At 42.6% G+C, this 27,748-nt stretch overlaps 1 protein-coding gene across 1 annotated transcript; it reads left to right on the plus strand.

Moving 5' to 3' along the window:
- Positions 1–1,139: 1,139 nt before the first annotated feature.
- On the plus strand, positions 1,140–27,440 carry kctd7 (potassium channel tetramerization domain containing 7; the record flags this gene model as incomplete). The annotated part of the gene is made up of 4 exons (XM_083647270.1): positions 1,140–1,460; positions 7,815–7,984; positions 15,815–15,993; positions 27,064–27,440. The coding sequence occupies 4 exons, from the start codon at positions 1,140–1,142 to the stop codon at positions 27,438–27,440; spliced, it is 1,047 nt and encodes a 348-aa protein (XP_083503396.1).
- Positions 27,441–27,748: the final 308 nt, after the last annotated feature.

Consider the following 27,748-nt stretch of genomic DNA (forward strand, 5'->3'; position numbering starts at 1 on the left):
TCCTTTTGGCGGTATCTGGAGACTGACTCACGCATGCTCTGTCTGACCGGAAGTCTTCCCCCAAGCATAGTGTTCCCCCCCGGTAACACTCCCACACATCAGTTCCTAGCTGCAATCGAGACACTTCTATTGCACACCACATTACATGTAATTACCTGAATTACCTGGATCGCTACAATATATAATATAATGTCATGTCGAAATAATAGTATAGTATAATAGTATAATATAATAATTGTATAGACTGCTAAAAATGAAATGAAAAAATAACGACTAAATATAAAGTAAATATAACAAAATTTAAATAACATGGTACAACCGTGTGCATACAAGGGATCAGCCGAGCAGCATTTTGGTAAACAAACCGTGTCACTGGGTGGCAACGGCAATGGAACCCTATGGAGCCCAAGTGGCTCGAGGCTTGAATGTCTGACTCTAGCCAGTTAACTCTGTTTACATTTTAAAAACTGCGAGAGTTCACACATAACCTTGACACACGACATGCATATATTATACATCAAACTCTTGAGCTACTTCTGCTCTCACTCAGAATGTCAAAATATAAGCGATGTGATCAGGCTATAGATTTTGAGATATTAATGTTTGTTTGGCACAACTCATACTATTAACTGCCGCGGGGTTCCGCATTTCTGGGTGGCAAATGACATCACGCTGATTCGTCCTATATCATTGAAACCAACAACACACCACCTGTCTGTGTGTGTGTGTGTGTGTGTGTGTGTGTGTGTGTGTGTGTGTGTGTGTGTGTGTGTGTGTGTGTGTGTGTGCGTGTGTGTGCGCGTGCGCGTGCGTGCGTGTGTGTGTGTGTGGCGCTGTTTCCTTAATCCATAGATTCAGACTAGATACATCTGTCACTATGAGATTTCCCATTTGTTTGTGCAATTTATCATTTTTCAATGGCTTCTGTGTGCTCTAGGCTTGTGCAAAAAGGTTATTTTACTCTGAAAAATGGTCACCGGAAGTGCTTATTGTTGCTCATCTTATTGTTGTTGCTCACGGAACAGAGGTCAGAAATCCCTGCTCATTTGACGCTGGCACTGGCAGCCCCAGTGTGCTGTGCCATCCTCTGGACTGGACTGACCTGGTCCTCCCGCCGCTCCCTCCGCGCGCATGCAGCCATGCAGCAGAATGGCTCGCCCGGTGCCCACGGACCCACCGACGGTTCAGACGGCGGCGGCACCGGGTCCGGCGAAAGGGAGCGTCACCAGGCCGGGGCAGGGGGGCTGACGGCACGGGCCAGGAGGCTCATCCAGGAGAGGCGGACGCTGCCTCTGCCCAGAGTGATGGTGGTGTTCTCGGCCGCCGGGGACACCGACACGCCGGCGGAGGCCATGTCCAGCTCGGACTCTGTGGAGGACGACCTGCGGAGGAAGCCTAACCTGAACCTGGGCCTGGGCAATAAGGCGCTCCGCTCTTCGCTCCACACCGCCCAGCCTGAGGTAGGTAACCGCTCGGGGGACTGCATGACGGCTTCACATGGGATGGGAGTGGGCAGTGCTGTCACACCGTGTCAGTTCAATTCAGTCACTTCGTATGACTGACTGTCAATAAATTGCCAAAGCACTATAAGGGCTAGTCTAGCGTTATACAAAATGTAGCAGTTAACGCGACTTTTTCTACAACCAGCAGACGTCAGATTACATCCAAAGATGATATTTAGATTGAAAACTAGCCAAATACAATAATCGTCAATATATCTGTAACAACCATTAAATGTTTGGTTTGAAAATATGTAACGTAGGCCTAAATAGCCACTGCCAGTAATGGAAGACTGCTCCAAAACGTTATACAATACAAATAATTCCAAAACTAATAAGTGGGCATGCTACATTGAAATACTATGCATAGCAAATACATAGATATTTAACTGGCAGGCCTGGAGTTCTGTATGAAACTACTTAAGTTTAAGTAGGCTACCATAACACTCCTCTGAGCCTTATCTTTCATTATCACCAGCATTGTTATAGCCTACTGTCTGCTGGCCATGGCTAATTATACAGGAGTCCTCCAGATCATGTCATTGGTCTAGTCGACCATGTGGGGCTGGACCCTGTCGTGATTGGCTGGCAGCCCGGATGTGCCATTATGTTTTAAGCCAGCTGATAGATCCAAACATGGCTCCTGCTGTAGCCTAGAATAAGCCTCCGAATAATCCTTTTATTTGTGTGCTGTGCTCAGTGTTATGGTGTTCGAGTGAGGGAGATGTGCTACCTCAAACAGGGTGCCACAGACCCCTAAAAAAGCCTAACAGTCTTAAAATATCCTTAGGTCCTAAAAAACAATACGTCTTAAATACAGTTATTAGTCTTATTCTTTTCACCATAATGACAGGTTTTTTGCACTGCCCATTTATAGTTTCACAACTTTCATTAGCTATGTTCAATCAAAATAAGCTGGTTTTGCCAGCTATTTTTCTTCATTTTGGTTGTTATATTGGTCTTAAATTATAAATACATTTAATTTATAGAGCGCTCATCTAAAAACTCAAGACGCTTTACAGTACATGGGTTAAAAAAGAAAACACTTTAAAAACAAGAATTACATAGCATAAAAACACACACAACGTAAGTAATCAAACATTAAAAGCAGTTTTGAATAGGTAGGTTTTGATTAATGATTTGAGGGGCAGATCAGTGCAGTCACGGATGTGTTTTGGGAGTGAGTTCGAGAGGGAGGGGGCAGCAATTGATATATAAGACAAATATTTCTAAAATTCCTCAATTTGAAATATCAACTAACAATTGAGTAATTATTGGAATTTCAATATTTATAGTTCATCTGAATTAATATAATATATCTTTAGTTGACAGTAAATTAATAATATTGGTCTTTTAACTAAGGGTTGAAAATCTCTGGTACAGATCTGTGCAAAAATTACACCATAATCATTTCACCAATTCGAGACCAATACCATAGCAATGTGCTATCCAAGGCTACCATTGTATATTTATTGACCAAAATAACATTTTTGTTTATTACCTAAAAGTAGAATGGAGGTTTCTAAAGACACTTCCAACAAAATTAGCATATTTTGAGGACAAAAGTAATTGTGGGCACTGGGCAGCTTAAAGAGCATGGTGCAGGTATTTTTTTTATTTTTTATTTACAGTTAGGACTCAAGATTATTATGAAAATTCCCCCAAAAAACAAAAACAAAATTAAAATATGAGAAATATGGAGAAAAGGTGGCATTATAATCCACATGTTTAAAAAAATGCCATCTATGCAGATAACACCTGTGACGACAGGAGGAGACGAGGAGAGATCTGGCTCTTCAAGTTTCAATTTGACTTGTCACCATGGGCAGCGGTCAGGATGCAGAAACGGTAATGTGTCCAGAAACGGCTTTTGTCCAGAGGAAAGTATTTATTGTTCCAGCACACAATATTTGGGCAATGAGGAAAAACACAGCAGCTGCCCTTTAATGCTGGAAGACACAAAACAAACATAGGATTAGGAAAAGATAACAAATCAAACCCATGTAAACTTAAGGTTTTAAAGTTGTCCATCAACTAAAATATACAAATAACGAAATAAGGATATAGGATAAGAAAGAATAAGGATCTAAAACTAATAGAGTAAAACATAAGTTTAGCTTACCAGTGCTGTCTGTGCATCATGCTGCCCCATTTTTTTATTTTATTTTATTTAGCCTTTATTTAAACAGGTAAAATCACATGAGACCGAAGTCTCATTTACAAGTGCGACCAGTAGCCTGTACTACGAATGTTGGATAAGAAGATCCAGGATCTGTCCCTTGATCTGGTTTGTCTAAACCAGATCAGCTCGATTGTAGTTAACTTGTACTACGAAACTCGTTTGCCAGTCGTTAACTTGAACCAGGTTTTTCTAATCAAGTTGACTGCGCGTGCACATGAAAATGCCCGTGCACACGAGCTCGTGCCCGCAAAAGAGGCGTGGTTTTTAACAACTAGCCAATCACAATGCAATATGGACCGCTCAGCTCAGAACCGTAGCTTTTACAGCGCCAGACACGCCTATTTCCTCATTCATCAAAGCCATCGACTACTATGTCAGAATCAAAATCCGCATTGGATATTTTTAGTCTGTTCCCGAATGACTGTCTAAAGTTACCACTTTTATTCACATCAGTCATTTATTTGAAGAGCGGTTTCTGCCTCCACGTATCCTACAGCAGCTGAATTCACCCTCTCAATAAACTGCGAGTGGAAGCAATGTGTAGCCTAATGTCTCAGTCCAAAATCCGTAGACCATTTAGGCTCAACGAATAATAATGATGTCATGTTTAGTCGCACTGATTGAATAATTCCTATAGGCTATCAATAAAAAAAAGAATGATAATAAAATTAAAAGAGGCTTCTGAACGACACGGTATGTGCGGGCATAGATTTCATTTATAAAAAATAGCCTATTTTGTGTTCACATATATTGTCAGCAGAGTCGCATATCTCCATATTTCATATAATGATGCTGGAAATATGAAGTTCAATCACATCATACAGGCCAAAAGCAACACTTGCAGCTGCAAAATGCAGGAGTAGGCTAGATATGAATCATCTTAATATGGGATCGCCTGTGTGCAGGTGATCCCATATTAAATTGCTTAGATGTAGTAGGCCAGCATGTAAGCTATGACTATTTCAATTCCAACCCAACGTCAGTCTCAGCTCCATTGCGCACACGGCACCGTGCGCTTTGGAGACGTTTATGTAACCTTTTTATGCCGGTTTAGTGATATTTCTCCACTCACTATTCAGCTGCAATCGATCAGCGGGATCAAACAACGTATCTAGGCTACTTGAGAGCACAAAAATGAATATATAAAAACATATTCCAAAGTGGTATAGGGCTTAATTAAAATAGCCAACAAGTGCAAGGCTTTAGTCCTTGATTAACATTAACATTGATTACCATTACTCATTCAACATTACAATTCGTGCTCCTTCGGGAAACTCATCCAGAAAGGGGTTGGCCATTTTTCCAAACTGCTGATTCGATTGGTTCGTGGGCGGTGGATTTAAGGTCTAATCTTATCCTTGCAACTTAACCTGCTATGGACCAGGTTAAGTGTGAAGCATAAGTTGCTATGGAAATATATGTCGGTAAGAAGTTAACTTGCTTTGTAGTACGGCCAAACCAGGTTTAAACCTGAAGTTACCTCGCTAAACCACTAAACTGGCTTTGTAGTACAGGCCTCTGTGCCCAGAGAGAACCAACAGGTGAACAAAATAACTAATTAGTGAGGAGTAAAGCTAGGGAAAGAAGTGAGGTAAAGGAAGTGAACTAGATGAGGAGAGGAAGTGGAAAAACTAAAGGGAATCTTTAGAACAGTACTTACTGTAATAATAATAATATACAGTCAATGTGTACAGCAGAAAACTTTCCAAAACACCAGATGTACGATAATTATCATATTTGTACGATAATTTACCACCAAAACCAATAGCATTTTGACCCTCTGTCTGGTACGATAGTTTGACACTGCCCAGAATGCATTTCGACATTGACGGGAGAAAAAGAAAACTCCGCTCCATTTCCCCCCCAAAGGCAACTGTTTACTTTCTGTTTAGTTTGGGCTCTATCTATGGTTAATATGGCACTTTATAGTTTCAGTAGTCAAACATAACTAGTAGTAAAAACTAGTTGACCCCCAATATGCAATCGGTTTTTCAAAATAACGCCTATTTGCAAAGATCATTTTGGGACCGACCATCTCAGCTTGTGTAAGCCAGCTGCAGAATGCTCTGAGGCAGATAACTTTATTGTCGGAGACGGACACAAGTGGCACTCTGGAGCTCCAGAGGAGAGCAGTTTCAGCTCCAGAGGGGAGGAGTTTCAGCTGCAGAGTGGAGGTGATGTACTGTAGTGAGCGGCCTCTCGACGGGCGGACAGACCGGGACAGACAGTCGGCGTATTAAAATCATCACAGGTGTTATTGCTAGATTTGAGGGTTTTTATGTGCGCGTGCCAGATCAGATGCTTCACAAAAACCAGTCTAGATGCAGCTATGTCTGGGGAAAAAACAAAAGAGAATCCTAAAGTTAAAAATCCCACATATTAATGCAAAGTGGTGTCTAACCTGCATCATGCTCTTTAAGCTCATAACATACAGTAGTTGCACCTCTACTACTTAAAGACCCCCTAAAGTCAAAAATCAGTTTTTCTTCACTGTGCAGAATGATGTCTGTGCAGAGTTTGACACTAGAAGGCTGTTTTCACAATCATCTGCTGAAAGTGGAAAGTTTCTCTGAGCTCACTGAAAAGGCCATTTTCAACTAGCATGATTTGTGACATCACAAATACTGGAGCCAATCCCTCTCCAGTATTCAGCAGTTAAAGCCCCAACACATTCTCTCTCCTAACTCATCCTGATATACTGCAGATCGATCAGGAACCCTTATCGTCACTTTATCACGAGTTGGCAATGAGAATGTGTTGAAAGCTCGTGTTGTATGCTGTGATTGGCTACTTAGGTTATAGATAACCCCGATTGGTTGCTTTGGATTTTTAAATGAGGGAGGAGGAGGGGAACTCATTTTAAGGATTTTAACAAGATAATGTAACCTTTTTTTGTGGGGGAAAACCATCAGACACAAATTATTATAGTAGAGTGTTTTATATCCATCTTAAAACATGAGTTTAGAAACCCCTACTCCACTCTAGGGGCGCACCATATGGATTTTATCAACCGATACCGATTACCTTACATAATAATTACCTGATTCTCATGGCCGATACGATAAATAAACAATAATTTCACATTTTTGTATTTTAAAAATCAGTTCATAATAACCTGTAGTTTATGCACAGCTGAGGGTTAGAAAGGCTGAGATGTAGTGCATACCTGCCAACATTGGGCTGTGAAAAAAAGGGAGATTTTCTTGGGTATCGGTGGATGGCTTGACCTGCTTCTACAGCTTGTTTGTGTTTGACATGTTTAGCATGTTTGCTAACGTCATTTTCCCCACTGTGTTCTACGCTACAGTCGGCCTGCAAAATGCATGGTATTTGCTGATGTGGCTAGCGGTTAGAAACGGGAAGGGCTCGCACCAAGTGGACTGCAGCGCATCTCTTCCTTCTTGGGATGTGTTTGCGGTCCTCCACAGAGAGGTTGAGCGAGTGCAGTTACGCACCATGCGTCACTCCTCACTGCCTCTGGGTTGGTTTGGCAGGTACCCCGACACATATCCTACAAATCGGGAGATTAGCGCGATAAATTACCAATCGGAGGCACAGCGGGAGAAAGGGTTACAAATCTGGAGACTCCCATGGAAATCGGGAGTGTTGGCAGGTATGGTAGTGAGCAAAGATAGGTGATGTAATATTCCATAGCTATGATCTAACCAAATCTAACTGACATCACTATTGTGAACACAAAACAAAGAACACTTGTGGCTCTTCAAATGAAATGGTTTGACATATAATCTGTCAAATTAGACATGTCAATGCATTAAATACAGGGTATTAGTAGTAAAGTGCATCAGTCAATAGAAGAATAATGGCTTTATACAAGCAAAAGGCTATGGCTGCATAGTCTACAGGAAAAGAGAGAGAAAATGCAATGAAAAAGGCATATAGTAGACTGGCCCCTTATGGCATTTTATGCTTAAAGATATCCAAAGGACTTTTCCTTGTAAAGAACTTGTTTTGTATAGATATTATTATAGCCGATATATTGACTATATATAGCTGATAGCGATAATAACCAATAAAGATACATTTCCCATTATCGGCCGATAATTTATCGGTTCTATATGGTATATCATGCATCCCACTGTCACACCCCACAACCATTTGCATTCCCATTGAAGTTCCCAGAGGTCATCCCTCTGAATGTGGGGGGCACCCACTTCACCACCCGGCTGTCCACGCTGCGGCGCTATGAGGACACCATGCTGGCGGCCATGTTCAGCGGCCGGCATTACATCCCACGCGACGCTGAGGGACGCTACTTCATCGACCGCGACGGAGCCTACTTTGGGTGAGTGGCGCTGTGCGTAAAGCCCAGGCTGTCCTACACCAGGAGGGTGACCTCAGTGCATCTCAACCATGATGTGCCGTAAAGACTCAAGAGTCTGTAGGTTTTCACTCCAAACCAAACACTTCAAGCAGCTCAACTATGTTTACATGGACTGCAATAAACCGACTATTGACCTTAAAGCAGCTACGAGCAACTTTTTCGATTGTTATTAAACAGTATAAATTTAATATCAATGCATCACATCTTACCTCTAATAGTAGACGAGACCAACGCAGAGTAGTCTCGCTTGAAGCCCGAGTGAATCGGCCAGTGTTAGTCTGTCTGTGGCCAGGGAAGATCAGGAAGTGAAATGAAACGGTTTGCAGCAGCCACTTCGGCCATAACCACAAAATAACTTCCAAAAAACCTGTTAGAATATAACGAGAGATGTTCGCGAGAGTATGAGTGGCGTTCACATTGTTTATGCTATGTTGCTAGGCAGCGCGAACGGGTGAAGGCAGGCAGCTGCGTTTCACTTCCGGGTTTCACTTCCGCGTTTATCCGGTCCGGCGGTAAGGAGAGAGAGAGAGAGAGCCCCCTGTTGACGTGAGTTTAGACAGACACAGGCTTAATAATCATCTAAGGGAGCAATCTCCGATTCACACGGCTTTGGTCTCAGCTACTATTATAGGTAAGATGTGATGCATCAATATTGTAATTATACTGTTTAATAACAATCGAAAAAGTTGCTCGTAGCTGCTTTAATCTAAATAAGGCAATATCGATTAAGGTGTTGACATGAGTTGCTTATAGAATATTCCATTCATATTCCTGTTTACATGCTACAGAGCAGAGTCTAATGAATGACTGAAGACACAGGACACATTACGTCACATTACACATTACGTCCTGCGTCTGACTTTCTCTCCTGCATTAACCTGAAAGCATTTCTGTCCTGTTTCTAGTGTGTTAGAGACAACGGGCCCTATCTTCGTACGGCGTTATCGTTTGCGCGCTGCGTTTGCGCGCCTCTTATTGCTATCTTCCCAGCGTCTTAAGCTATTGTCTGCCTCCACCGTCCAGTTTTGCGCTGGGATGACGCAGGTGTAGGCGTGCGCGCCTCTAGCCGATCACCTGTCTCGCGCAAGTGTCATTTAGCGCTCTAGCAAGATACCGTCGGTATGTGGCGAGCGCAAAGAGAGGTCTGGGTGTTGCCCGTTCCAAAATAGGCGTTCCAGCGCAATGTGTTAGAAAAAAATCGCCTTGGGTGCTCTCAATTTTAACACCAGGAAATAGCTGGTCTTAGCGCAAACGCAGACGTACGCCTGAGCGCAGACAGTCTCCACATCTCCGTGCAGTGCAGGAAATAAAATGTGTGCTGGTGGAACGAAATTCAACTTCTTCAAATAGAGCAGCATCACTCATCATCGCTGCTCTCAGTACGCTGCGTAATTACGCATGCAGTATATTACCGCAGCGGAGATAGAAGAGAGCCCGAAAAGAGATAAGCATACAGACGTTTGGGCAGCAGCCCTTTTTCAGCATGTGAAATGGCAATAATACACAGGTGATTCACAGGTGGGCATGAGCACGCTATTTGATTTCTATGCATGACAGCCTCACATCTCTCTCTCACTCTCTCTCCCTCTCCCTCTCCCCATCTAGGCTATCTTTTCTCTGTCCCTCTTTCTCTCTCTCACTCTAGTCTAGTCCCTCTGAGTGAGGAGGAAGCTGCTGACATGACGCTGTGGTTTTATGGGCATGACCACACCTCCACAATGCTTTTGGGCATAAACACGCCTATACGGAGATGTGCGCCGAGATGACGTGAAGCGCAGCGGGCCGACACGCCCACAATAAGGGCTTTGCGCGGCGCTATTCCAGCGCAAAACGGGCGCTATTCCAGCGCAAAACGGGCGCTAACACAAAATTACCGCCGATCTGAGGAGAGCCGTAGACTAGCACACATGCGCAGTTGCCAGCCGCTTCTTTTCACGTGACAGCGGGGAGCTTCACCAGCAGGACGTAGCACGTGGGAGGATCACACTTTTCCCACCAGTTCTCTTCCGCGCCAAACAGACTCCCCAACCAACCAGAGGAGGCGCTAGTGCAGCGACCAGGACACATGCCCTTAATCCGGCTTCCCACCTGCAGTGCAGACACTACTATTACCCATTGATATGACCTTATTCCGGTTAAGGTAATCAGAAGATGCTGTTTACATGGCAGTGTCTTTATGAGGCCATTTACACCTGGCGTTAACATGTGGTTTCTGCCATCAGATTGCGATCAGATTGTATTTTATCACTTCAGCCTGATTCCATTTACACCTGGCGTTAACATGCATTTTTTGCAATCTGATTGCAATCAGATTGCAGAAATGGTTGTCCTCTCAATCCGCATAAAGTTGCTGTATCCAGATTGAGAGGACACATTGCATTTACACTTGTGTTCAATGTGTACACAATGCATCCCTGACCACCTCCGGAGGTGGTTTGGCCGATCAGATTGCAATCCTTCTTCAATGCGTTTTGGGGGTGTTTACACCTGGCATTTCAAGTGATAAAACACAATCTGATTGCAATCTGATCACAGAAAACGCATGTTAGCGCCAGGTGTAAATGGCCTCATTGTGTTGTCTTAATCAGGTTAATATCGGAATATTGCATTTCATGTAAACATTCCCATTAACATACTAACCAACAGAAATCATCTGCTGATCAGGTCAGGTTGGAATGAAAACCTGGACTGGACTTTGATCGTACATAGTTGAAAACCACTTTTGTAGGCGAATGTATTTTCACCAAATAGATGATTTGAATCTGAGATCCAAAGTTAAGGTTTTGTTATGAGGGAACTTTGCACATGTTTGTGTCCCTCAGTTGCTTTAGTAGAGCGGATTAGCTCCCAAAAATAGAGGAATTGTGCACTTTTTGACAGAAACGTGAAATTCCACACATAGTTAGGGAATACCACAAGGTTTATTTTAAGATTGGGAGGGAAGTCAGATTTGACCAAAATTCCAAGATGGCCGCCATTTCCCTGTGTCTAATGTAATGTGCTTATAACAATTGTGCACTTCTTCAAAAAAGCATGACATTTCTCACATAGTGAGTGAATACCATAAGGTTTATTGTCAGATGTGGAGGAAAGGCGGATTTGCCCTCAAATCCAAGATGGATTTGAGGGCAAAATAATATCGGCCTTTCATTGTTTTTTCTCATCTAGACCGCATAAAACCAGGTCCAGTTCAAAGACCATTACATTTACACATTTCAAATCTGGACTAGATTACCAAGGGGACCCTAGACTCTCACCAAGAAAGACTTTGAGATTTGTGAAACTTTTATCCTATCTGTGAAAATGAAAAAATTGAGGATTTAATTGTTTTCCCCCATCTAGACCGCATAAAACCAGGTCCAGTTCAAAGACCATTACACTTACACATTTCAAATCTGGGCTAGATTACCAAGGGGACCCTAAACTCTCACCAAGAAACACTTTGAGATTTGTGAACATTTTATCCTATCTGTGAAAATGGAAGAATTGAAGATTTCATTGTTTTTGCCCCATCTAGACCGCATAAAACCAGAGCCCTATACCACGAATGTTGTATAAGAAGATCCAGGATCTGTCCCTTGATCTGGTTTGTCTAAACCAGATAAGCTCGATTGTAGTTAACTTGTACTACGAACGTCGATTGCCACTCGTTAACTGGAACCAGGTTTTTCTAATCAAGACGAGAGCTCGTGCACATGAAAATGCCCGTGCACTGGAGCTCGTGCCCGCAAAAGAGCCGTGGTTTTTAACAACTGCCAATCACAATGCAATATGGACTGCTCCAACTCCTACAGCGCCAGACACGCCTATTTCCTCATTGAATGAAACCACAAATAAAAATCTGCGTTGGATATTATTACTGTTCCCGAATGACTGTCTAAAGTGACCACTTTTATCCACACCAGTAATTTCTTTGAAGAGCGGTTTCTACCTCCACGTAGGCTATACAGCAGCTCAATTCACCCTATGTACTGTAATGTCTCATGCTGACACAATATTCATGTGCTTAACAATTGCTGTACCGAAAGCAAATTCTGCCGACTTGTTGTGCAGTCCTTAATAAAGGAATCTGAATCTCAATAAACTCAATAAAACCAGCATGTCTTTTGTGCAAGCAATGTGTAATCTATCTCAGTCCAAAATCCGTATGTATAGACCATTTAGGCTCAATGAATAATAATGATCTCATGATGTGTTTAGTCGCACTGATTTAATAATTCCTATAGGCTAATCAATAAAAAAAAGAATGATAATAAAATAAAAAAATGCTTCTGAACTGAATCGACACGGTACGTGCGGGCATAGATTTAATTTATAAAAAATAGCCTATTTTGTGGTCACATAGGCTATATAAGCTATTGTCAGCAGAGTCGCATATCTCCATATTTCATATAATGATGCTGAAATATGAAGTTCAATCACATCATACAGGCCAAAAGCAACACAGTTGCAGCTGCAAAATGCAGGAGTAGCCTAGATATGAATCATCTTAATATGGGATCGCCTGTGTGCAGGTGATCCCATATTAAATTGCTTAGATGTAGTAGGCTATTCTAGCATGTATGACCATTTCAATTCCAATCCAACGTCAGTCTCAGCTCTGTTGCGCACACGGCACCGTGCGCTTTGGAGACGTTTATGTAACCTTTTTATGCCGGTTTAGTGATATTTCTCCACTCACTATTCAGCTGCAATCAATCAGCGGGGTCAAACAACGTATCTAGGCTACTTGAGAGCACAAAAATTAATATATAAAAACATATTCCAAAGTAGTAAGTAGGGCTTAATTAAAATGTAGCCTGCAACAAGTGCAAGGCTTTAGTCCTTGATTAATTCAACAGGAGCATTTTTTTCTTTTTTCTTTTTCTTTTTCATTTGAATGCAATGTATTTTTCATATGGGGACCATATGAATGGTGACTCGCTGTTTCCAGAGAGCTGATTGGTAAGCAGGTGGGTCTTTCATGGGTTTTGATCTTATCCTCTGAACTTAGCCGTAGAGCATAAGTTGCTATGGTGATCTATCTCGATAAGAAGTTAACTAGCATCGTGGTACGGCAAAACTAGGGTTAAACCTGAAGTTACCTCGCTAAGCCAGTAATCTTGCTTTGTGGTACAGGGCTCAGGTCTAGTTCAAAGACCATTACACTTATACCTTTCAAATCTGTTCTAGATTACCAAGGGGACCCTACACTCTCACCAAGAAATACTTTCAGATTTGTGAAACTTTTATCATGGTATGAGCACACTTGAACATTAGACTAGGGAGGAATGGTGGCCATCTTGGATTTGAGGCCAAATCTTCCCTCCACATCTGACAATAAACCTTATGGTATTCACTCACTATGTGAGACATTTCATGCTTTTTTGAAGCAGTGCACAAGTGTTATAAGCACATTTGTACATTATACCCGGGGGAATGGCAGCCATCTTGGATTTGAGGCCAAATCCGCCTTCCCTCCACATCTGACAATAAACCTTATGGTATTCACTCACTATGTGAGAAATTTCATGCTTCTCTGAAAAGGTGCAAAAATGTTATAAGCACATTTGTACATTGGACTCGGGGAAATGGTGGCCATCTTGGATTTGAGGTCAAATCTGACTTCCCTCCCAATCTTAAAATAAACCTTATGGTATTCACTCAACTATGTGAGAAATTCCTTGCTTTTTTGAAGAAGTGCACAATTGTTATAAGCACATTTGTACATTAGATGTGGGGAAATGGCGGCCATCTTGGAATTTTGGTCAAATCTGACTTCCCTCCCAATCTTAAAATAAATCTTATGGACGGAAGTGACCGGAAACAGTACGCGGCCATACTGTTTCCCTGTATCTCCGTAAAAAAGTTTGTTTAGAAGCCGCAATATTGCTATATTATCATTTCATTTCATTTCATTTCATTTATTTAATGTGACTCATTGACCATGATCACATGGTATGGAGCACAAACAAAACATACAAAAACAATATACAATGGCACACGGCATGGCTAGTGCATGTCATTTGAACAAAGGCAGGACATTCTTCAAAAAGGCACCTAATTTACACATGACTTTTTGTCTGTCTGATTGTAGTAGCAGAATCAGTTTAAACATAGATGGACGAGTTAAATAATATCTGGGTAAATATAACTGTCTGAAATTCAAAATAATTACATTCTTACATTCAAACAAAACATGATACTCGTCTCCCACACAGTTGTCACTACAGAGATTACAGATCCTCATACTTCTATGCAGTCCTTTATATCTGCCAACAACCTTGGGGATTCTGGTGTTATTAACCCTGAAGTTACAAATTGCATGTCTATGCCTCTGGTTTACATACAGCAGATAATTTTCAAGTTTAAGTTCTTTTTTGAATTCTACGTACAAGTCACATGACGTCATACTTTTGAGCTCACTTTGCCATTTCTGCATAAACTGATCCTTAAGACTTTGCTCAACAGTTAACTTCAACCAGTCAATGTTATTGCACTGCTGTGTAAGCCAGAGGTAAGACAAGCCACAGTCATCCAGAATCTGTTTGACCCGCACAACCCACGGCGAGGCATAGACGCCAGAGTTGTGCAGATCACGCAGGCAGTTGTACATAATACGGCTAAGTTTGTTCTCCTTGCCGTCAATCAACCTTGCCCAATAACTAATCATTCTTTTCTTGACAGTGACACAGAGTGGGTATCTCCCCAGCTCCCCATAGACCATATTGTTACACGTTGTCATTTTAACTTTCAAAATGTACTTGAGAAATCTGTACAACCAACCGGCCAACAGATATCAAAGCTGGTGGGCTTAATGGAAAGAGTGTGACTCGAACTGGTTAACAGTTATATCAAATTGGTCATTCAGTGGCGTTTTGAGTTAGTAGCTAATGAACATAGCTAAAAGGGTGCCATGGCACGAGTCCGATACCTCACGAGTCCGACACCTCACGAGTCCGAAAAAAGAGGCATTGGACAGGGGATCATGTCTATGTTCCCCGGGTTCTATGTTCCCCGGGTTCTATATTCCCCGTTTTTCACTAACCCTAAACCTAACCTCCCCCAGACCCTAACCCAAAACCTAACCTCTCCCACCCCCACGCCTAAACCTAACCTCCCCCAGACCCTAACCCAAATTCGGTCTCGTGAGGTGTCGGACTAGGGGGCAGTCCCCGCTAAAAGCTAGCTAATGCCAGAGGGTAACTAGCTACGTATTTTGTATACTGTATTTACTATATATCAGTCATGACATGACGTATCACTATAGCTTTCTATTGAGCCAAACGTCATCACCCCTTTTTAGCAACATCTTTTCTTTTCTTTTTTAACTTTGAGCACGAAATGAGATTATTTGTCAAAACAATTGCTGGCTAACAATGTGGCTAATCAACAGAACAGGTCATGAATCACCAACACATATAGCCTCTCATATAGCCAAGGATCTTTTTGGCAATGTATAGCCCAGTTTTAGACCAAGCAGTAAATACATTAGTACATTTTAAACATTGCATAAACAGTGGTAAATGTAAAAAAAAAAAAAAAAAAAAATGCAGCCGAGAAGTACGGACGCATGTACAAGATAATACTTTACTTTTTGTTATCAGACCACTGAAGACGTCTAATAAACATTGACTTTTTAAAACATTTTAGCCAAGACATTTATAACCATTTAGATGTCTTTTAAACAGCTACTCAACGTAAAATCGCTCAGTGGGTAAAGAGCACAACATCACAGCAGTGTTCCTCAAAGGACTCGTCATGTAGGAATACAGTCTTGTGTGGACCAGTGATATGGTTTCCATCCAAAAGGGACATCTTGAACTTCCTGCGAGAAGGCGAGCTCCCTCACAGGGAGCGGGTGAGGGCAGTGCACAGAGAGGCTCAGTACTATGCCATCGGCCCCCTGCTGGACAGCCTGGAGGACACGCAGCCACTCACAGGAGAGAAAGTTCGCCAAGCCTTCCTCGATCTGCTGCCCTACTACAAAGGTGACAGCTGTTTCCTTCCCTCACCACATCCACATAATACAACAGAAGCAACACAATACACAGATCCTTTATAATAATCCATCTGCTTCCTAAAGCCAGAATTATGCTTGATGTATGGACTGTCGCACGGAACTGAGAGACATGGAATCCTGATGAGAAAACGTTTTGAGCTTTTATACTCCAGGTTTCTGCTCACGGAAGTGACCATTATTTTTGAGAACTCCATAAAAACTCCACCTGCATAGTTAGAAAATTTGCCGTGTGCACGGCCGCACAGGGGCCTTGCGGAGGGACGTGTCTGCTGATTTGACGTCACAAATGGCCGCACAGACACTTGCTGTCCTCGCGGATGCGTTGGGTATAATTCAAGCTTAAGGCTGTCATACTAAGCATATGATTGTTAATGACTGGCGACCTGCTGCCCTTAGGCCAATTTAATTGCAATTTTAATTTGCTGCTTGTGCTATTTGACCATCTACAGTGGCAGCAGTCTGCAGCTGGTGCTCCCAGCCGAAGGCCTTTCAGCTGCCAGCCGAGTTCAGCTGGGCTGAACTTTGTTACACCATAAGGTAGGGCTGCACGATATGCAAAAAATAAATAAATAAATCATATTGCGATTATACTGACAGATATTGCGATTGTGATATGCGATGCGATTTGAGTGGGAATGGCAATTTTTTTATTTCATCTTGACTGAAAAAAATATATGTATACAAATGTGATGTGATTTTGACTGGGGTCTGTAACAAACAAGCATGTTCCCTTACGTCTGGAGAAAATGATTTGTAGGCCGGGGCTTCTCTGTAGCACCACCATGCATCATTATTGATATGTCAAGTGATATACAGTTAATGGTGGTGACATATTTTATCTTTATCGAATAATTGCAGGTTCCTGCGATTTGGATATTGCACTTGGCCATATTGCGATTTCGATTTCGATTCGATTAATTGTGCAGCCCTACCATAAGGGACATTGCTCTAGAGCAGTGATCCTCACTATTTTTTCCATGAGAGCCACACATAGCTGGTCAAAGTCAAGAGAGCCACTTTTACCGCAAAACCGCAGTGAGGGTTTAGTTTAGTTTTTAGTTTTATTATTAGATGATGAAATCAATTGTAAAAAATGTTAGAAACAATTATAAAAATGATAAAAACATTCAGACCGACTTGATAAAAAAAAATATATAAAAGTGATAAAAACATTCAGACCGACTTGATAAAAAATGATAAATGTGATGAAAACATTCAGACCGACTTGATAAAAAATATATAAAAATGATAAAAACATTCAGATGTTTTCATAGATGTCCAGTCTGTCTCTCTCTGGGATGCAGCTCCACAGCTCAGTAAACAGTAGGTGTGGAAATCTCTAGACACCTCGATTTGATCATCCCATGTCATCCCATAGCTCAGTCCCGTGCATCAAAAATTCGGAGCGCTGTCTGAGAATAGAGTTAATTTCTTTTTTTAACTACCTTCAGCCATAAATCTAACTGTTCAGTGTAATTAGCCTGAAGTGCGCTGCCTAGGGTCGTGTATAAAATGTATAATTTTTCCAATTTGGAGAGATGTTCTTAACGTAAATTAGATGCAAATAGAGTGGTATAGCTCCTAATAAATCCCTTCACTGAGTCCCACAATATTCGGAGATCTTTGACAGAACCTACATTAAACTAAAACAATTCTGCAAGTTTCTCCCTAAATTGCTTCCGGAAGTCCTCATTTTTCAGAAATGATATGTTAAATCGCCACCTAGGGGCACGAGAAGAGAGTTTACTAAGTGATGCGGTGAGATAGACGCCTTTATGATCGGAGAGAACAATGGGAATCAAGGAAACATCAAAGAGATGAGGGGAGGCAAATAAATAATCAATTCTAGAAAACGTCTTATATCTTGATGAAAAGAAGGAAAAATCTTTCAGAGAGGGGTCAATTAGGTGCCAGAGGTCAACTATTCCCATACCATGGGCCCATGCCCGCAGAGCGCCAGAGGTTTGTCTTTGGTCCGATGTTTCTGAGGCACCTGATCTATCTAAAGCTGGGTCCCAGACTGCATTGAAATCAGTCCCCAATATAAATGTGTAGCCAGTAAGCTCCAGCATTACATTAGTAAGTGTATTAAAAAAACCGGGGGACCAAGGGCTTTGCAGAGTCAAAGCCCAACAACAACCCCCAAGAGAAAGGATGTAACATAACACGATGCATTAGACAAGACTGATAGCACATAGATAGAGGTCACGTGGAGGCTGGGTTTACCCAGGCTAACGATGCATGCACTGTCCTGGCCAACATTTACAACTAATGATGACTAATGAAACTAATGCTATCTATACTGTTTAGTAAGAGGTTGAATTGTTTTAAGTTATGTTAAATTAAGTTCAAGTATATTAAGTTAAGTTTCTAGTTAAGTTAAGTTTCCAGCTGGCTGGCAGCCAAATGGTCCAGACGCCAATTGAAGATTGCTGCATCTGTATAAATCATTAACACATTCATTTGGGACATACATATAGGCCCCTATCGTTGCATCAGCCTATAAACTGCGCCCAGCGCGCAGCGCAGATCAGTGGGCGTGGACCAGCCCACTCAATATCTTGGTGTCGGCGCTACACGCAGCCTTAAGCATTACAACCACGCCTTTTAAGCGTAAAATTGTGCACAGTCTGCTCATTGGGGAAGTGCAAGTAAACGCGTCACAAGCTTGCCTTTTAAGCTCCAATTCCACGGAGCGATCCAGTAAAGCCAGACAAGCCAAGTGCTCTGCTCCCCCCCCTCCCTTCATCCCGTCTGTCTGTCTCCATATATAGGCTATTATTCCATATTATTATGCTTCTCAAACCAATCTAACTGCAGTTTAAATACTGCAAGCATGTAAATACGCTACACTATAGCAAGATCAAAGTGAAAAGAATGTTCTAAACGCATTGGCTAGAAAAAATGATGAGATTAGATTGGTGAAAGTTTGTCCAGAATGATATCATTTTCTCTCCCCTACTGCAGGTAGGATGATGCACATAAATATAGCCTACATTATGTAAAGTCATTGCAGAAATGTGTTTTTATTGTAAAACTAAATGTGAAGTAGGGCCAATGTATTGGAGCGGACATCACAGTATAGGACATGACAGTAGAACCGCGTTACGCTGTCACTTATCTAAATCACGTTAAATCTGCAAGGGATATATATAGCCCCTAGGATGACATATATGTTTCACATAGGGTTGTGATTTGATTTCGCCATTTTATTTTGTCCAATATTGAAATCTTCCACAATTGCAATTGTGTTAAGAGAAATATTATTTCGATCTACCACTTACCCTATTTAAGCTGATTTGGTTGCTATTTCTTCTCAAACGGATTCGCCTCAATGCGCCTCAATGCATACTGGGAGATTTCACATCTGTGGCGTGCCTGTCTGCTGTCTGCTGTCTGATGCGCGAGGGAGTGAGAGAGAGAGAGAACCGGCTAACTTTTTTCCCAGCAGTCGTATTGTGCCTGTCTGATGAGCAAGAGAGAGGGAGTGACACAGAGAGAGGGGGGACAGAGAGTCAGATGGCAGAGGAGAGCTCCGGCGCACTGAATAGGCCTGGTTTTGAAAAGCATTAAGCCCTAAATTAACGCCAGGGCGGAAGATATCGTTTGGCCGGTATTTAAGGCCGAAACGCCCATTCTGGCCTATTCTGGCACTGCGCCACGCCTGTTTGGCGTAAAGCGCATTTCGGGGCGTAAAGCCATGTTGCTATCTTCCCGAGGCAGGCGCAAGGCAAGTTTTTTTGCGTTTAAGGCCAGTTTTTGCGCCTAGGGCCTGTGGGAGAATAGGGCCCCATACAGTCTATAATTACCTTATACCAGTGGCTCTCAATCCGGCTCCTTGGGAACCAGAGGCCAGAACCCTGCTGGTTTTTATTCTAGCCATCTAATCCTGGGATGCCAGATGAATGTAAATACTTGCAATTAACCACCCAGTGGTTCTCTCTTATCTATCTGCGGAACCCCTTTATGGCACAAAACAGGAAGAGGGCGCTGTACTTCAGCACAGTTGAGTTTTTGGCAGTGGCAGATGGTGGAAAGAGTTGAAGCCCGGTGGAAAATCACTTCCAACATGTTCATCATCTTCAGTGAGTGGGAGGGGCAGACACGGGAGTTGTACACGGGAAATGTAGTTTTAATTTGGAGAAAACAATTTAGTCATATTAATTTGACGATGATATATTGATTTTCAAAATTATACACCTATGACCCTTAAAGCCCCCTCCAGTCAGTGTTTCTACCTGTTTAACGGTTAATGTTCTTTTTCAAACACTCTGTGGGCGCTGGTTAATAGTCGCACGTCATCTGATTCTGTGCTACGCTGTTTGTGTAACCTGGCCAGGCGGAAACAGTATTCACAGACATACTCAGCAAGGGATCGCTGCATTGCTAACATGGAAAAACACACTTTTCTCAACAACCAGGCAACAGATTTCAAAACTGATCGCACCATTCGAATTGGCTAGTGTTTCAGTCACTCAGTTGTCGTTCTGAGACCCGACATAGCTTAGTACACAGGCAGTGCAGCAGTACGAGTGTAGCTAACTGCTAGCTAGCTAGCTAGTTAACATGCTAGCTCGTCCTGAGTCAGAATCGAATTGTCATACAGTACGTGTAACTATAGTTCTACTAACCTATTTATACAATTGAGTATGTGGACTTTGTTTGTCTGTTTCAAGTTCTGTGTTCGGCCACAGCTATGCCGTTTTATGTGCGATCGGGCTGAAACCTTCGGGGTGTGTAAAGGGCACCCGTGTGGGTGAACTGACGGAGCCGGATTTTTTAATTAGGCTAATTAGCTACTAATGTGATGTCGCAGTGATGATGTCATCAGTGATGATGTCAAAGGTGATGTCATAAGGGCGCACACACACAAAGGGGGCATTGTGACAAGACTGATCAGTGATGTCATAGGGGGGCACACACACACACACACACACACACACACACACATTGATTGAGCAACACACATGCACACACCGTCAATAGGGCAGGCGAGGCCGAGCTACGGGCGATAATCATCCCATTTTAGCAACTAACTTTATAGTCCGGGAGCCAAAGGCTGTTTTTTTGATGAACCTTGTTTCGTCTGATAAAGTTTTTTTCTCTGCTGATTCTTGTACCTTGGGGGTACCTATGCAAAATACAGGAGGGTGCCCGGTGAGCACCCTTGAGCATTTTTAGATATTAACCCCTTAAGTGCCAAAATCCCATAAAAATCGGGATTTATGAGATTTCATGCAAAATCAAATGCATCAAATTTGCTTTCTCCAATGTTTATTCATAAAGGAGCAAGGATGTCATGTATAATGTAGGCTATTTGATTCCCACACCATGTGCCCCTGAAATCTAATTGGCCACCCCGAAATCCTGAGGATCCTGGCATCTGTGGCCAACAATACTGTCTTTCAGAGGCTGTAGCTGGCTTATTTTTAAGCTAGAGTGAAGTTAGGCTAAATTTTGGTGAGGGACAACTTTCTACATCCTTCCTAAATGCCACAATCAGTGCTACCCTTGCTTGAGTCTGTGCCCCACTTGGGCCACCCCAGTCAAAATGGCTGGGACACTGCATCTCGCCTCACACACATCTCGCCTCAAACAGACACACGTCACTTATAGATGCGGCTGTGCCACTTAAAACGTCTTGGGGGTAGAGATATAACGGTATGAAAATTTCACATCATGATTATCGTGACCAAAATGATCACGATTATTGTATTATCACTGTATTCGTAAAGAAAATGCTGAAAATTTTCAAAAAGTACTGAGAGACTCACTGAAATCATTTTACAACATTTTATATTGAAAACTCAGATCGAAAAAGGATTGATACACTCACTGAAATCATTTCTCAAAGGCTGCACGTTTGCATCTGGGAGACTGTTGCCAACTTTGGTTGATGATGGACAGTATTTACCATGTTTTTCAAAGCACTGTAATCACGGTACCACGGTAATCACGGTACCACGGTTTGAATGATAATGAAAATTTTAAACTGTACCGTTATTGTAAGGAATTTTATCACGGTTATCATTAAACCGGTTATCGTTACATCCCTACTTGGGGGTATGCACACATTGATGAGTTTTGTTTTAGGCTATATGTTCACTGATGGCTGATAGTGGGCTCTCTGGAGTTCCGGTAAGAAATTTCCAGAAAGCAGATGACCTGATGAGAGCCTTGGATCAGATTACAAGTCAGACCAGAACAGCCAGACTTTGGGTTTAGGTCTTGGTGAAACCAATGATGCTGATGATGTCAGACATCTGGGCTGAACGTGAGGGTGACTGGCTTCTCCATCTGACCACATTCCAGAAGATGCTTACCTACTACCTTGCAGCTGGCCATGTCAACCATGTCAGGTATGGCCATACTATCTTAATTCCATGGAGAAGCTTCCTCCACAAAGCAATTTTCTCCAGGAGCAGCATGTGATGCGACACATTAGTGGAATATGGAATGGCCTGTGGAGCAACCAGTTCATAGAGTCCACTTTCATGAGGTACGGCCACAGTGATGGAGGGATCATTGGATTACCGTGAAGCCATAGGCACTGAAGATTTGGGCCCTGAGCCACCACATATGCTGCAAGATTGTGTCAGACATGAAGGAGATAGAAGAGAATAAGACAGATAGGTTCATCTCTATCACAAGGTGGAGGCTAAAGCCATGGGGTTAACCACATGCCAAAGTCAAGGACTTTGTCAGAAACTGGAAACCTGCCTCCATCCATTGGATCCCAATGAACATCCAGGGGAAAGCATCATGAACATCAAGATCACCCTACCAACTGTCTATTGTAGACAGTGCCATAAAGATTGAGGAGGCAATGTTAGAAGATGTTGAGAAGACCTGGCCAGAGGGATCTTACAACACCATCTCAAACAAAGTCTCACCATCTCAAACAAAGTGAAGACAATGACAACAACCAAATCAATCCAAGTTGGCATCTCCACAATTTATGACCTAAATGCCATCGATTCAAGGGTAATCACACTGTTGTCTAGTGACCATGAAGTTGACATGAAGGATGTCCTCGGCCTATGAGCTGGCACCAGTCCCAACTGCCATGTTTACCGAGGACGGAATGTGAATTTGTAAATCCAAGTCTACACTGAAGAAGTCACTCCAAGTCAAAATCTCCAGGAGGAATGCCAGTGTTGCAGATGTCACTGTCATTGATGGATCAGCCCTTCTTTGGACCATCCACTGGCCAGCTGATGGCACCATAGCTGATTTAATCAAAAATGTTATGACACGGCTGACTTTATATCTATCAGACAGTGATGTACCTCATCTTAGACAGGTGCTATGGTTACAGTATCAAGTCCATCACCTGAGATGTCACAGAGACATGGCTCAGCTAGAAACACCATCTCTTAGCTCTTATGTGAGGAACTGACCCAAGATCGGCTTTTCCATCTACAAGTTGGTGGTGACAGGGGAGGAGCCATGTGACAGGGGAGGACCCATGCCCCATTGAGATCAGGTTGGAAGAAAGAAGGAGCCGATATGATCTACAAAATCAGCAGGAAGATGCTGACACCATCATTGTCCAAAAGGTCCGGTGTGCTGGAGAAGCACATCAAATCTCAGTGGTTTCTGATGACACAGATGTGTTCATCCTACTCCTTCACCATTACCATCAGGAAGGACTGGATGTACACCACACATCATGGAATCGCCCCACAAGGAAAGGGCAATAGTGGACATCAAGTCAACACTTGCCAAGCATTCACAAGTTGTGAAGAACCTTTTACCTTTTTAAATATACTTTATTGAATTATTCAGTCAGGGGTAACAAACATTTACAGTAATATTTTTTTTAAATATATATAAACAGTAGAAGGGAGTACTTAACAACAAATAAGAAGTCTATTAGAAGGTGAGCAGGTGCCAGGGTGTGGGTCTTTTTGTTCTGATGTCCAGTGTTCTTTGTCTTTTCAGTTCTGTTATGATTTGTTTATAGACCACTTCACCTGGGATGACGGCTTGGTGGATAACTATGGCACACCTCGTCTTCCACAATTTACTCACGACCACACAAACAACTGTCCAGAAAAAGTCCTGGTGTGGCCCTGGCATTGTTTCATTAAAAACACCATACATCACAGCATTATAATTCACAGTAACATTAAGACCAATACTAACCATTTTCCCCCAAACATATTTAGATCTCTCACATTTTATGAGCAGATGTTCTATAGTTTCATCCTCTTTGCAGTCATCCACAGGACACTCTTTGGTTTTAACAAAGCAGCTCCACTTGACGACTGCTCGGACTGCTAGTCTGCCAACTGAGACCAGCCACATGATGTCTCTTGTTTTCTGAGAGACTCTTACTAAATATATTTTTGATACAGACCTGAGAGCTTTCTACCAGCCCATGCCATATTGGGATGCGACACTGTAGCCTCTTACTATGGAAAAGGCTCTGTCATCAAAGTCCTCAAAACTGTACAAACTATCGGCCATTGACAATGTGGTTGCACTGTTCCAGCAGGTCCTCGACCAAGTCACTGCCTTCATCTCAGCCTGTTCCAAACTTAGCTGCTCTACCGCCATCGAATGAAGCATTCATTGAGAATGTTGCACTTTCATGCAATCTTGTGGTGAAATCTCAATGTAAATCTGCCACTAGCATTGAATACTGAGGAATTTGGATGCAAAAAAAGACACATGCAACAGGTCACTGAGCCCAACCACTCTACCGGAAGATTGCAAACTTGTCCCAGACACATTTTGGAGATGAAACCCCTTCTAACTCCAATAAGTGCAACTGTGTGAAGTGCATGGTTTGCCATGCACAATGTTCTGTGCATGTTTCAGAGTAGGATGCTCAAGATCCAAATAGGCTTAACTAATGTGTATCATCTACTCTGAATCTCTACTTGAGATGAGCAAAGGCTCAATGGATGTTCTCATCCAGCACGACCCATATTGTCATAAAAAGTTTGTTTTGCTGGCACGGCCTAAAATGGTTAATATTATGTAATTTGGAATGAAATACATTGTACATGACCTCCTTTATGAATAGACATTGGAGAAAACAAATGTGATGCATTTGATTTGAGTATTTTGCGTGAAATCTCATAAATCCTTATTTTTCTGCGATTTTGGCACTTAACACATTGAGTGCCAAGGACGTCTGTGCACGTCCTAAAAAAAAGTAACGAGGAGTGCCAAGGACGTCTGTGGACGTCCTAAAATCATAATTCATATTATTCCATAATTCTGCTGTTTAAGGTCGTACCTAGCCAGTGAGCATGAATCCCTTCAAGGGATCACACGGCGCCACCTTAAACATCGTCACGGAAGCTGCGCCACCCACCTCAGATCAGAAACAACACCACGCCACCACATCAGAAAACACCAGCCAGAGTCAGTGAATGTGCTCGAAATTAGAGTGCAAAAGGTATTCATAAAAGTGACTATATCTTGGAAAGTTAAAAAAAAACGACAGAAAACCCTTGAAAGTGCACTTTTTTCAGAGGGTGTCATTTCATAATGGAACTGTCTAGAAACAAAATTTCTTCTTTGGAAGAAGCAGGAGTGTTCAATGTTTCATTAAAGTCCAGCCCCGTCAATATAGCCATAATAGAAAAAATTCTATAGCTGTTTTCAACTGAATGGAAGTGAATCTGGCACAGGCTGCAGACAATTTTACTGAAGCGCTGTGGCACTCAATGTGTTAAAGGAGAATTTCGTTTTTTTTTAACCTGGACCCATCTCCTGGCAATAATTATGATTTGGCCACTCACCCAGCGATGTCCGCGGCGTTTCTGGCCGTCCTAGCGTTGTTTTGAGATCAATAGCGTCCAAGTCAGTTGTAAAATGGAGCTGATTTGGGGCCAAGTGTGAGCCTGTCTTTCCTGCATCTAAATAGCTATTTTTATTCCCGTTTTCGCCACATATTGTAATAATGTGATCCCTCAACATCCACCAGAGTGATATTTCGCCCCAGGCCATTTCCTGGACTTTCACAGGGATCAAATTACCTCAAACGTGATCTCGGTCACCAAGTCTCGTGAAGTCCCGCGATACTTTCCTGCCGGCTGGCCAACTACAGGTACACGCTTTGCGGTGGTGGTTTTAGCGTAACCTATGTGGGGTTTGGCGTAACCTATGTGGGATTCGAAATAACGAAGGTTATGCCAAACCCCACATAGGTTACGCTAAAACCACCACCGCTAAGCGTCCTACCTGTAGTTGGCCAGTCGGCAGGAACGTATCGCGGGACTTCACGAGACTTGGTGACCGAGATCACGTTTGAGGTAATTTGATCCCTGTGAAAGTCCAGGAAATGGCCTGGGGTGAAATATCACTCTGGTGGATGTTGAGGGATCACATTATTACAATATGTGGCGAAAACGGGAATAAAAATAGCTATTTAGATGCAGGAAAGACAGGCTCACACTTGGCCCCAAATCAGCTCCATTTTACAACTGACTTGGACGCTATTGATCTCAAAACAACGCTAGGACGGCCAGAAACGCCGCGGACATCGCTGGGTGAGTGGCCAAATCATAATTATTGCCAGGAGATGGGTCCAGGTTAAAAAAAAACGAAATTCTCCTTTAAGGGGTTAATATCTGAAAATGCTCAAGGGTACTCACCGGGCACCCTCCTGTATTTTGAATAGGTACCCCCAAACTACAAGAATCAGCAGAGAAAAAAACTTTATCCGACGAAGCGAGGTTCAACCCCATGGCTCCCGGACTATTAGCAACTAACTACATTTTTGAACTTGAGCACAAAAATAAGTCATTTGTCAAAAAACATTTGGTGAATAGTGTGGCTAATCAACACTGTCAGGACATGACATGAAATATGAACTTGTCTTAAAAATATCAAAATACACTGGAGGGGGGGCCTTTAAGTCCAGGTTTGAAGTCACTCCGAAATGGTTGTTGTACCTCTGCTGGAAGAAGTGAAACCAAACACAACTTTGCTCTCTTCATGCTTTGTTGAACAGCCTTATGACATCAGTGAGTCGTTCTAATTATTTAAAAATGTCATTAACAAGTAGTTGTTGTTGCAGACAATCTGGAGCGTATCGTGGAGATCGCCAAGCTGAGGGCCATGCAGAGGAAAGCACGTTTTGCCAAGCTGAAGATCTGCGTGTATAAGGAGGAGATGCCCATCACGCCGTACGAGCGCCCTCTGTTTAACTCTCTGCGCTTTGAGCGCTCGGACAGCGAGACCAAGCTCTTCGAGCATCACTGCGAGGTGGACGTTTCCTTCGGACCGTGGGAGGCGGTGGCGGACGTTTACGACTTGCTGCACTGCATCGTCAGCGACCTGTCGGAGCGCGGCATCACGGCCGACCAGCAGTGCATCGGCGTCTGTGACAAGCACCTTATCAACCATTACTACTGCAAGAGACCCATCTACGAGTTTAAGATCACCTGGTGGTGAAGCCAGGAAGGAGACGGACTTCTCCTTCCTACTTGCTGTGGCTGACGGGACCAGAGAGCAGACGGATGGACGGATGGACCCTTTTTACAAGAAGGACAAGACATCACTCACATCACAGTGTTCCCATTTAGCATTGGCGCCAGACTTTAGGGACAGTTGTATTGAAGTGAATGGGGCGGGCAGGTAAGTCCCACTATAAGCCGTCATATCTGTGTCGTTTCACCTTTGATTGAAACATGCTTCCACCAGATTGTGATGTTGTCTGTATTTTTTACGTAAATGTGTGCATTTGTTTTCCTTATTATTGG

This window comes from Poromitra crassiceps, assembly GCF_964638095.1.
Source record: "Poromitra crassiceps genome assembly, chromosome: 1".
Classification (NCBI taxonomy): domain Eukaryota; kingdom Metazoa; phylum Chordata; class Actinopteri; order Beryciformes; family Melamphaidae; genus Poromitra; species Poromitra crassiceps.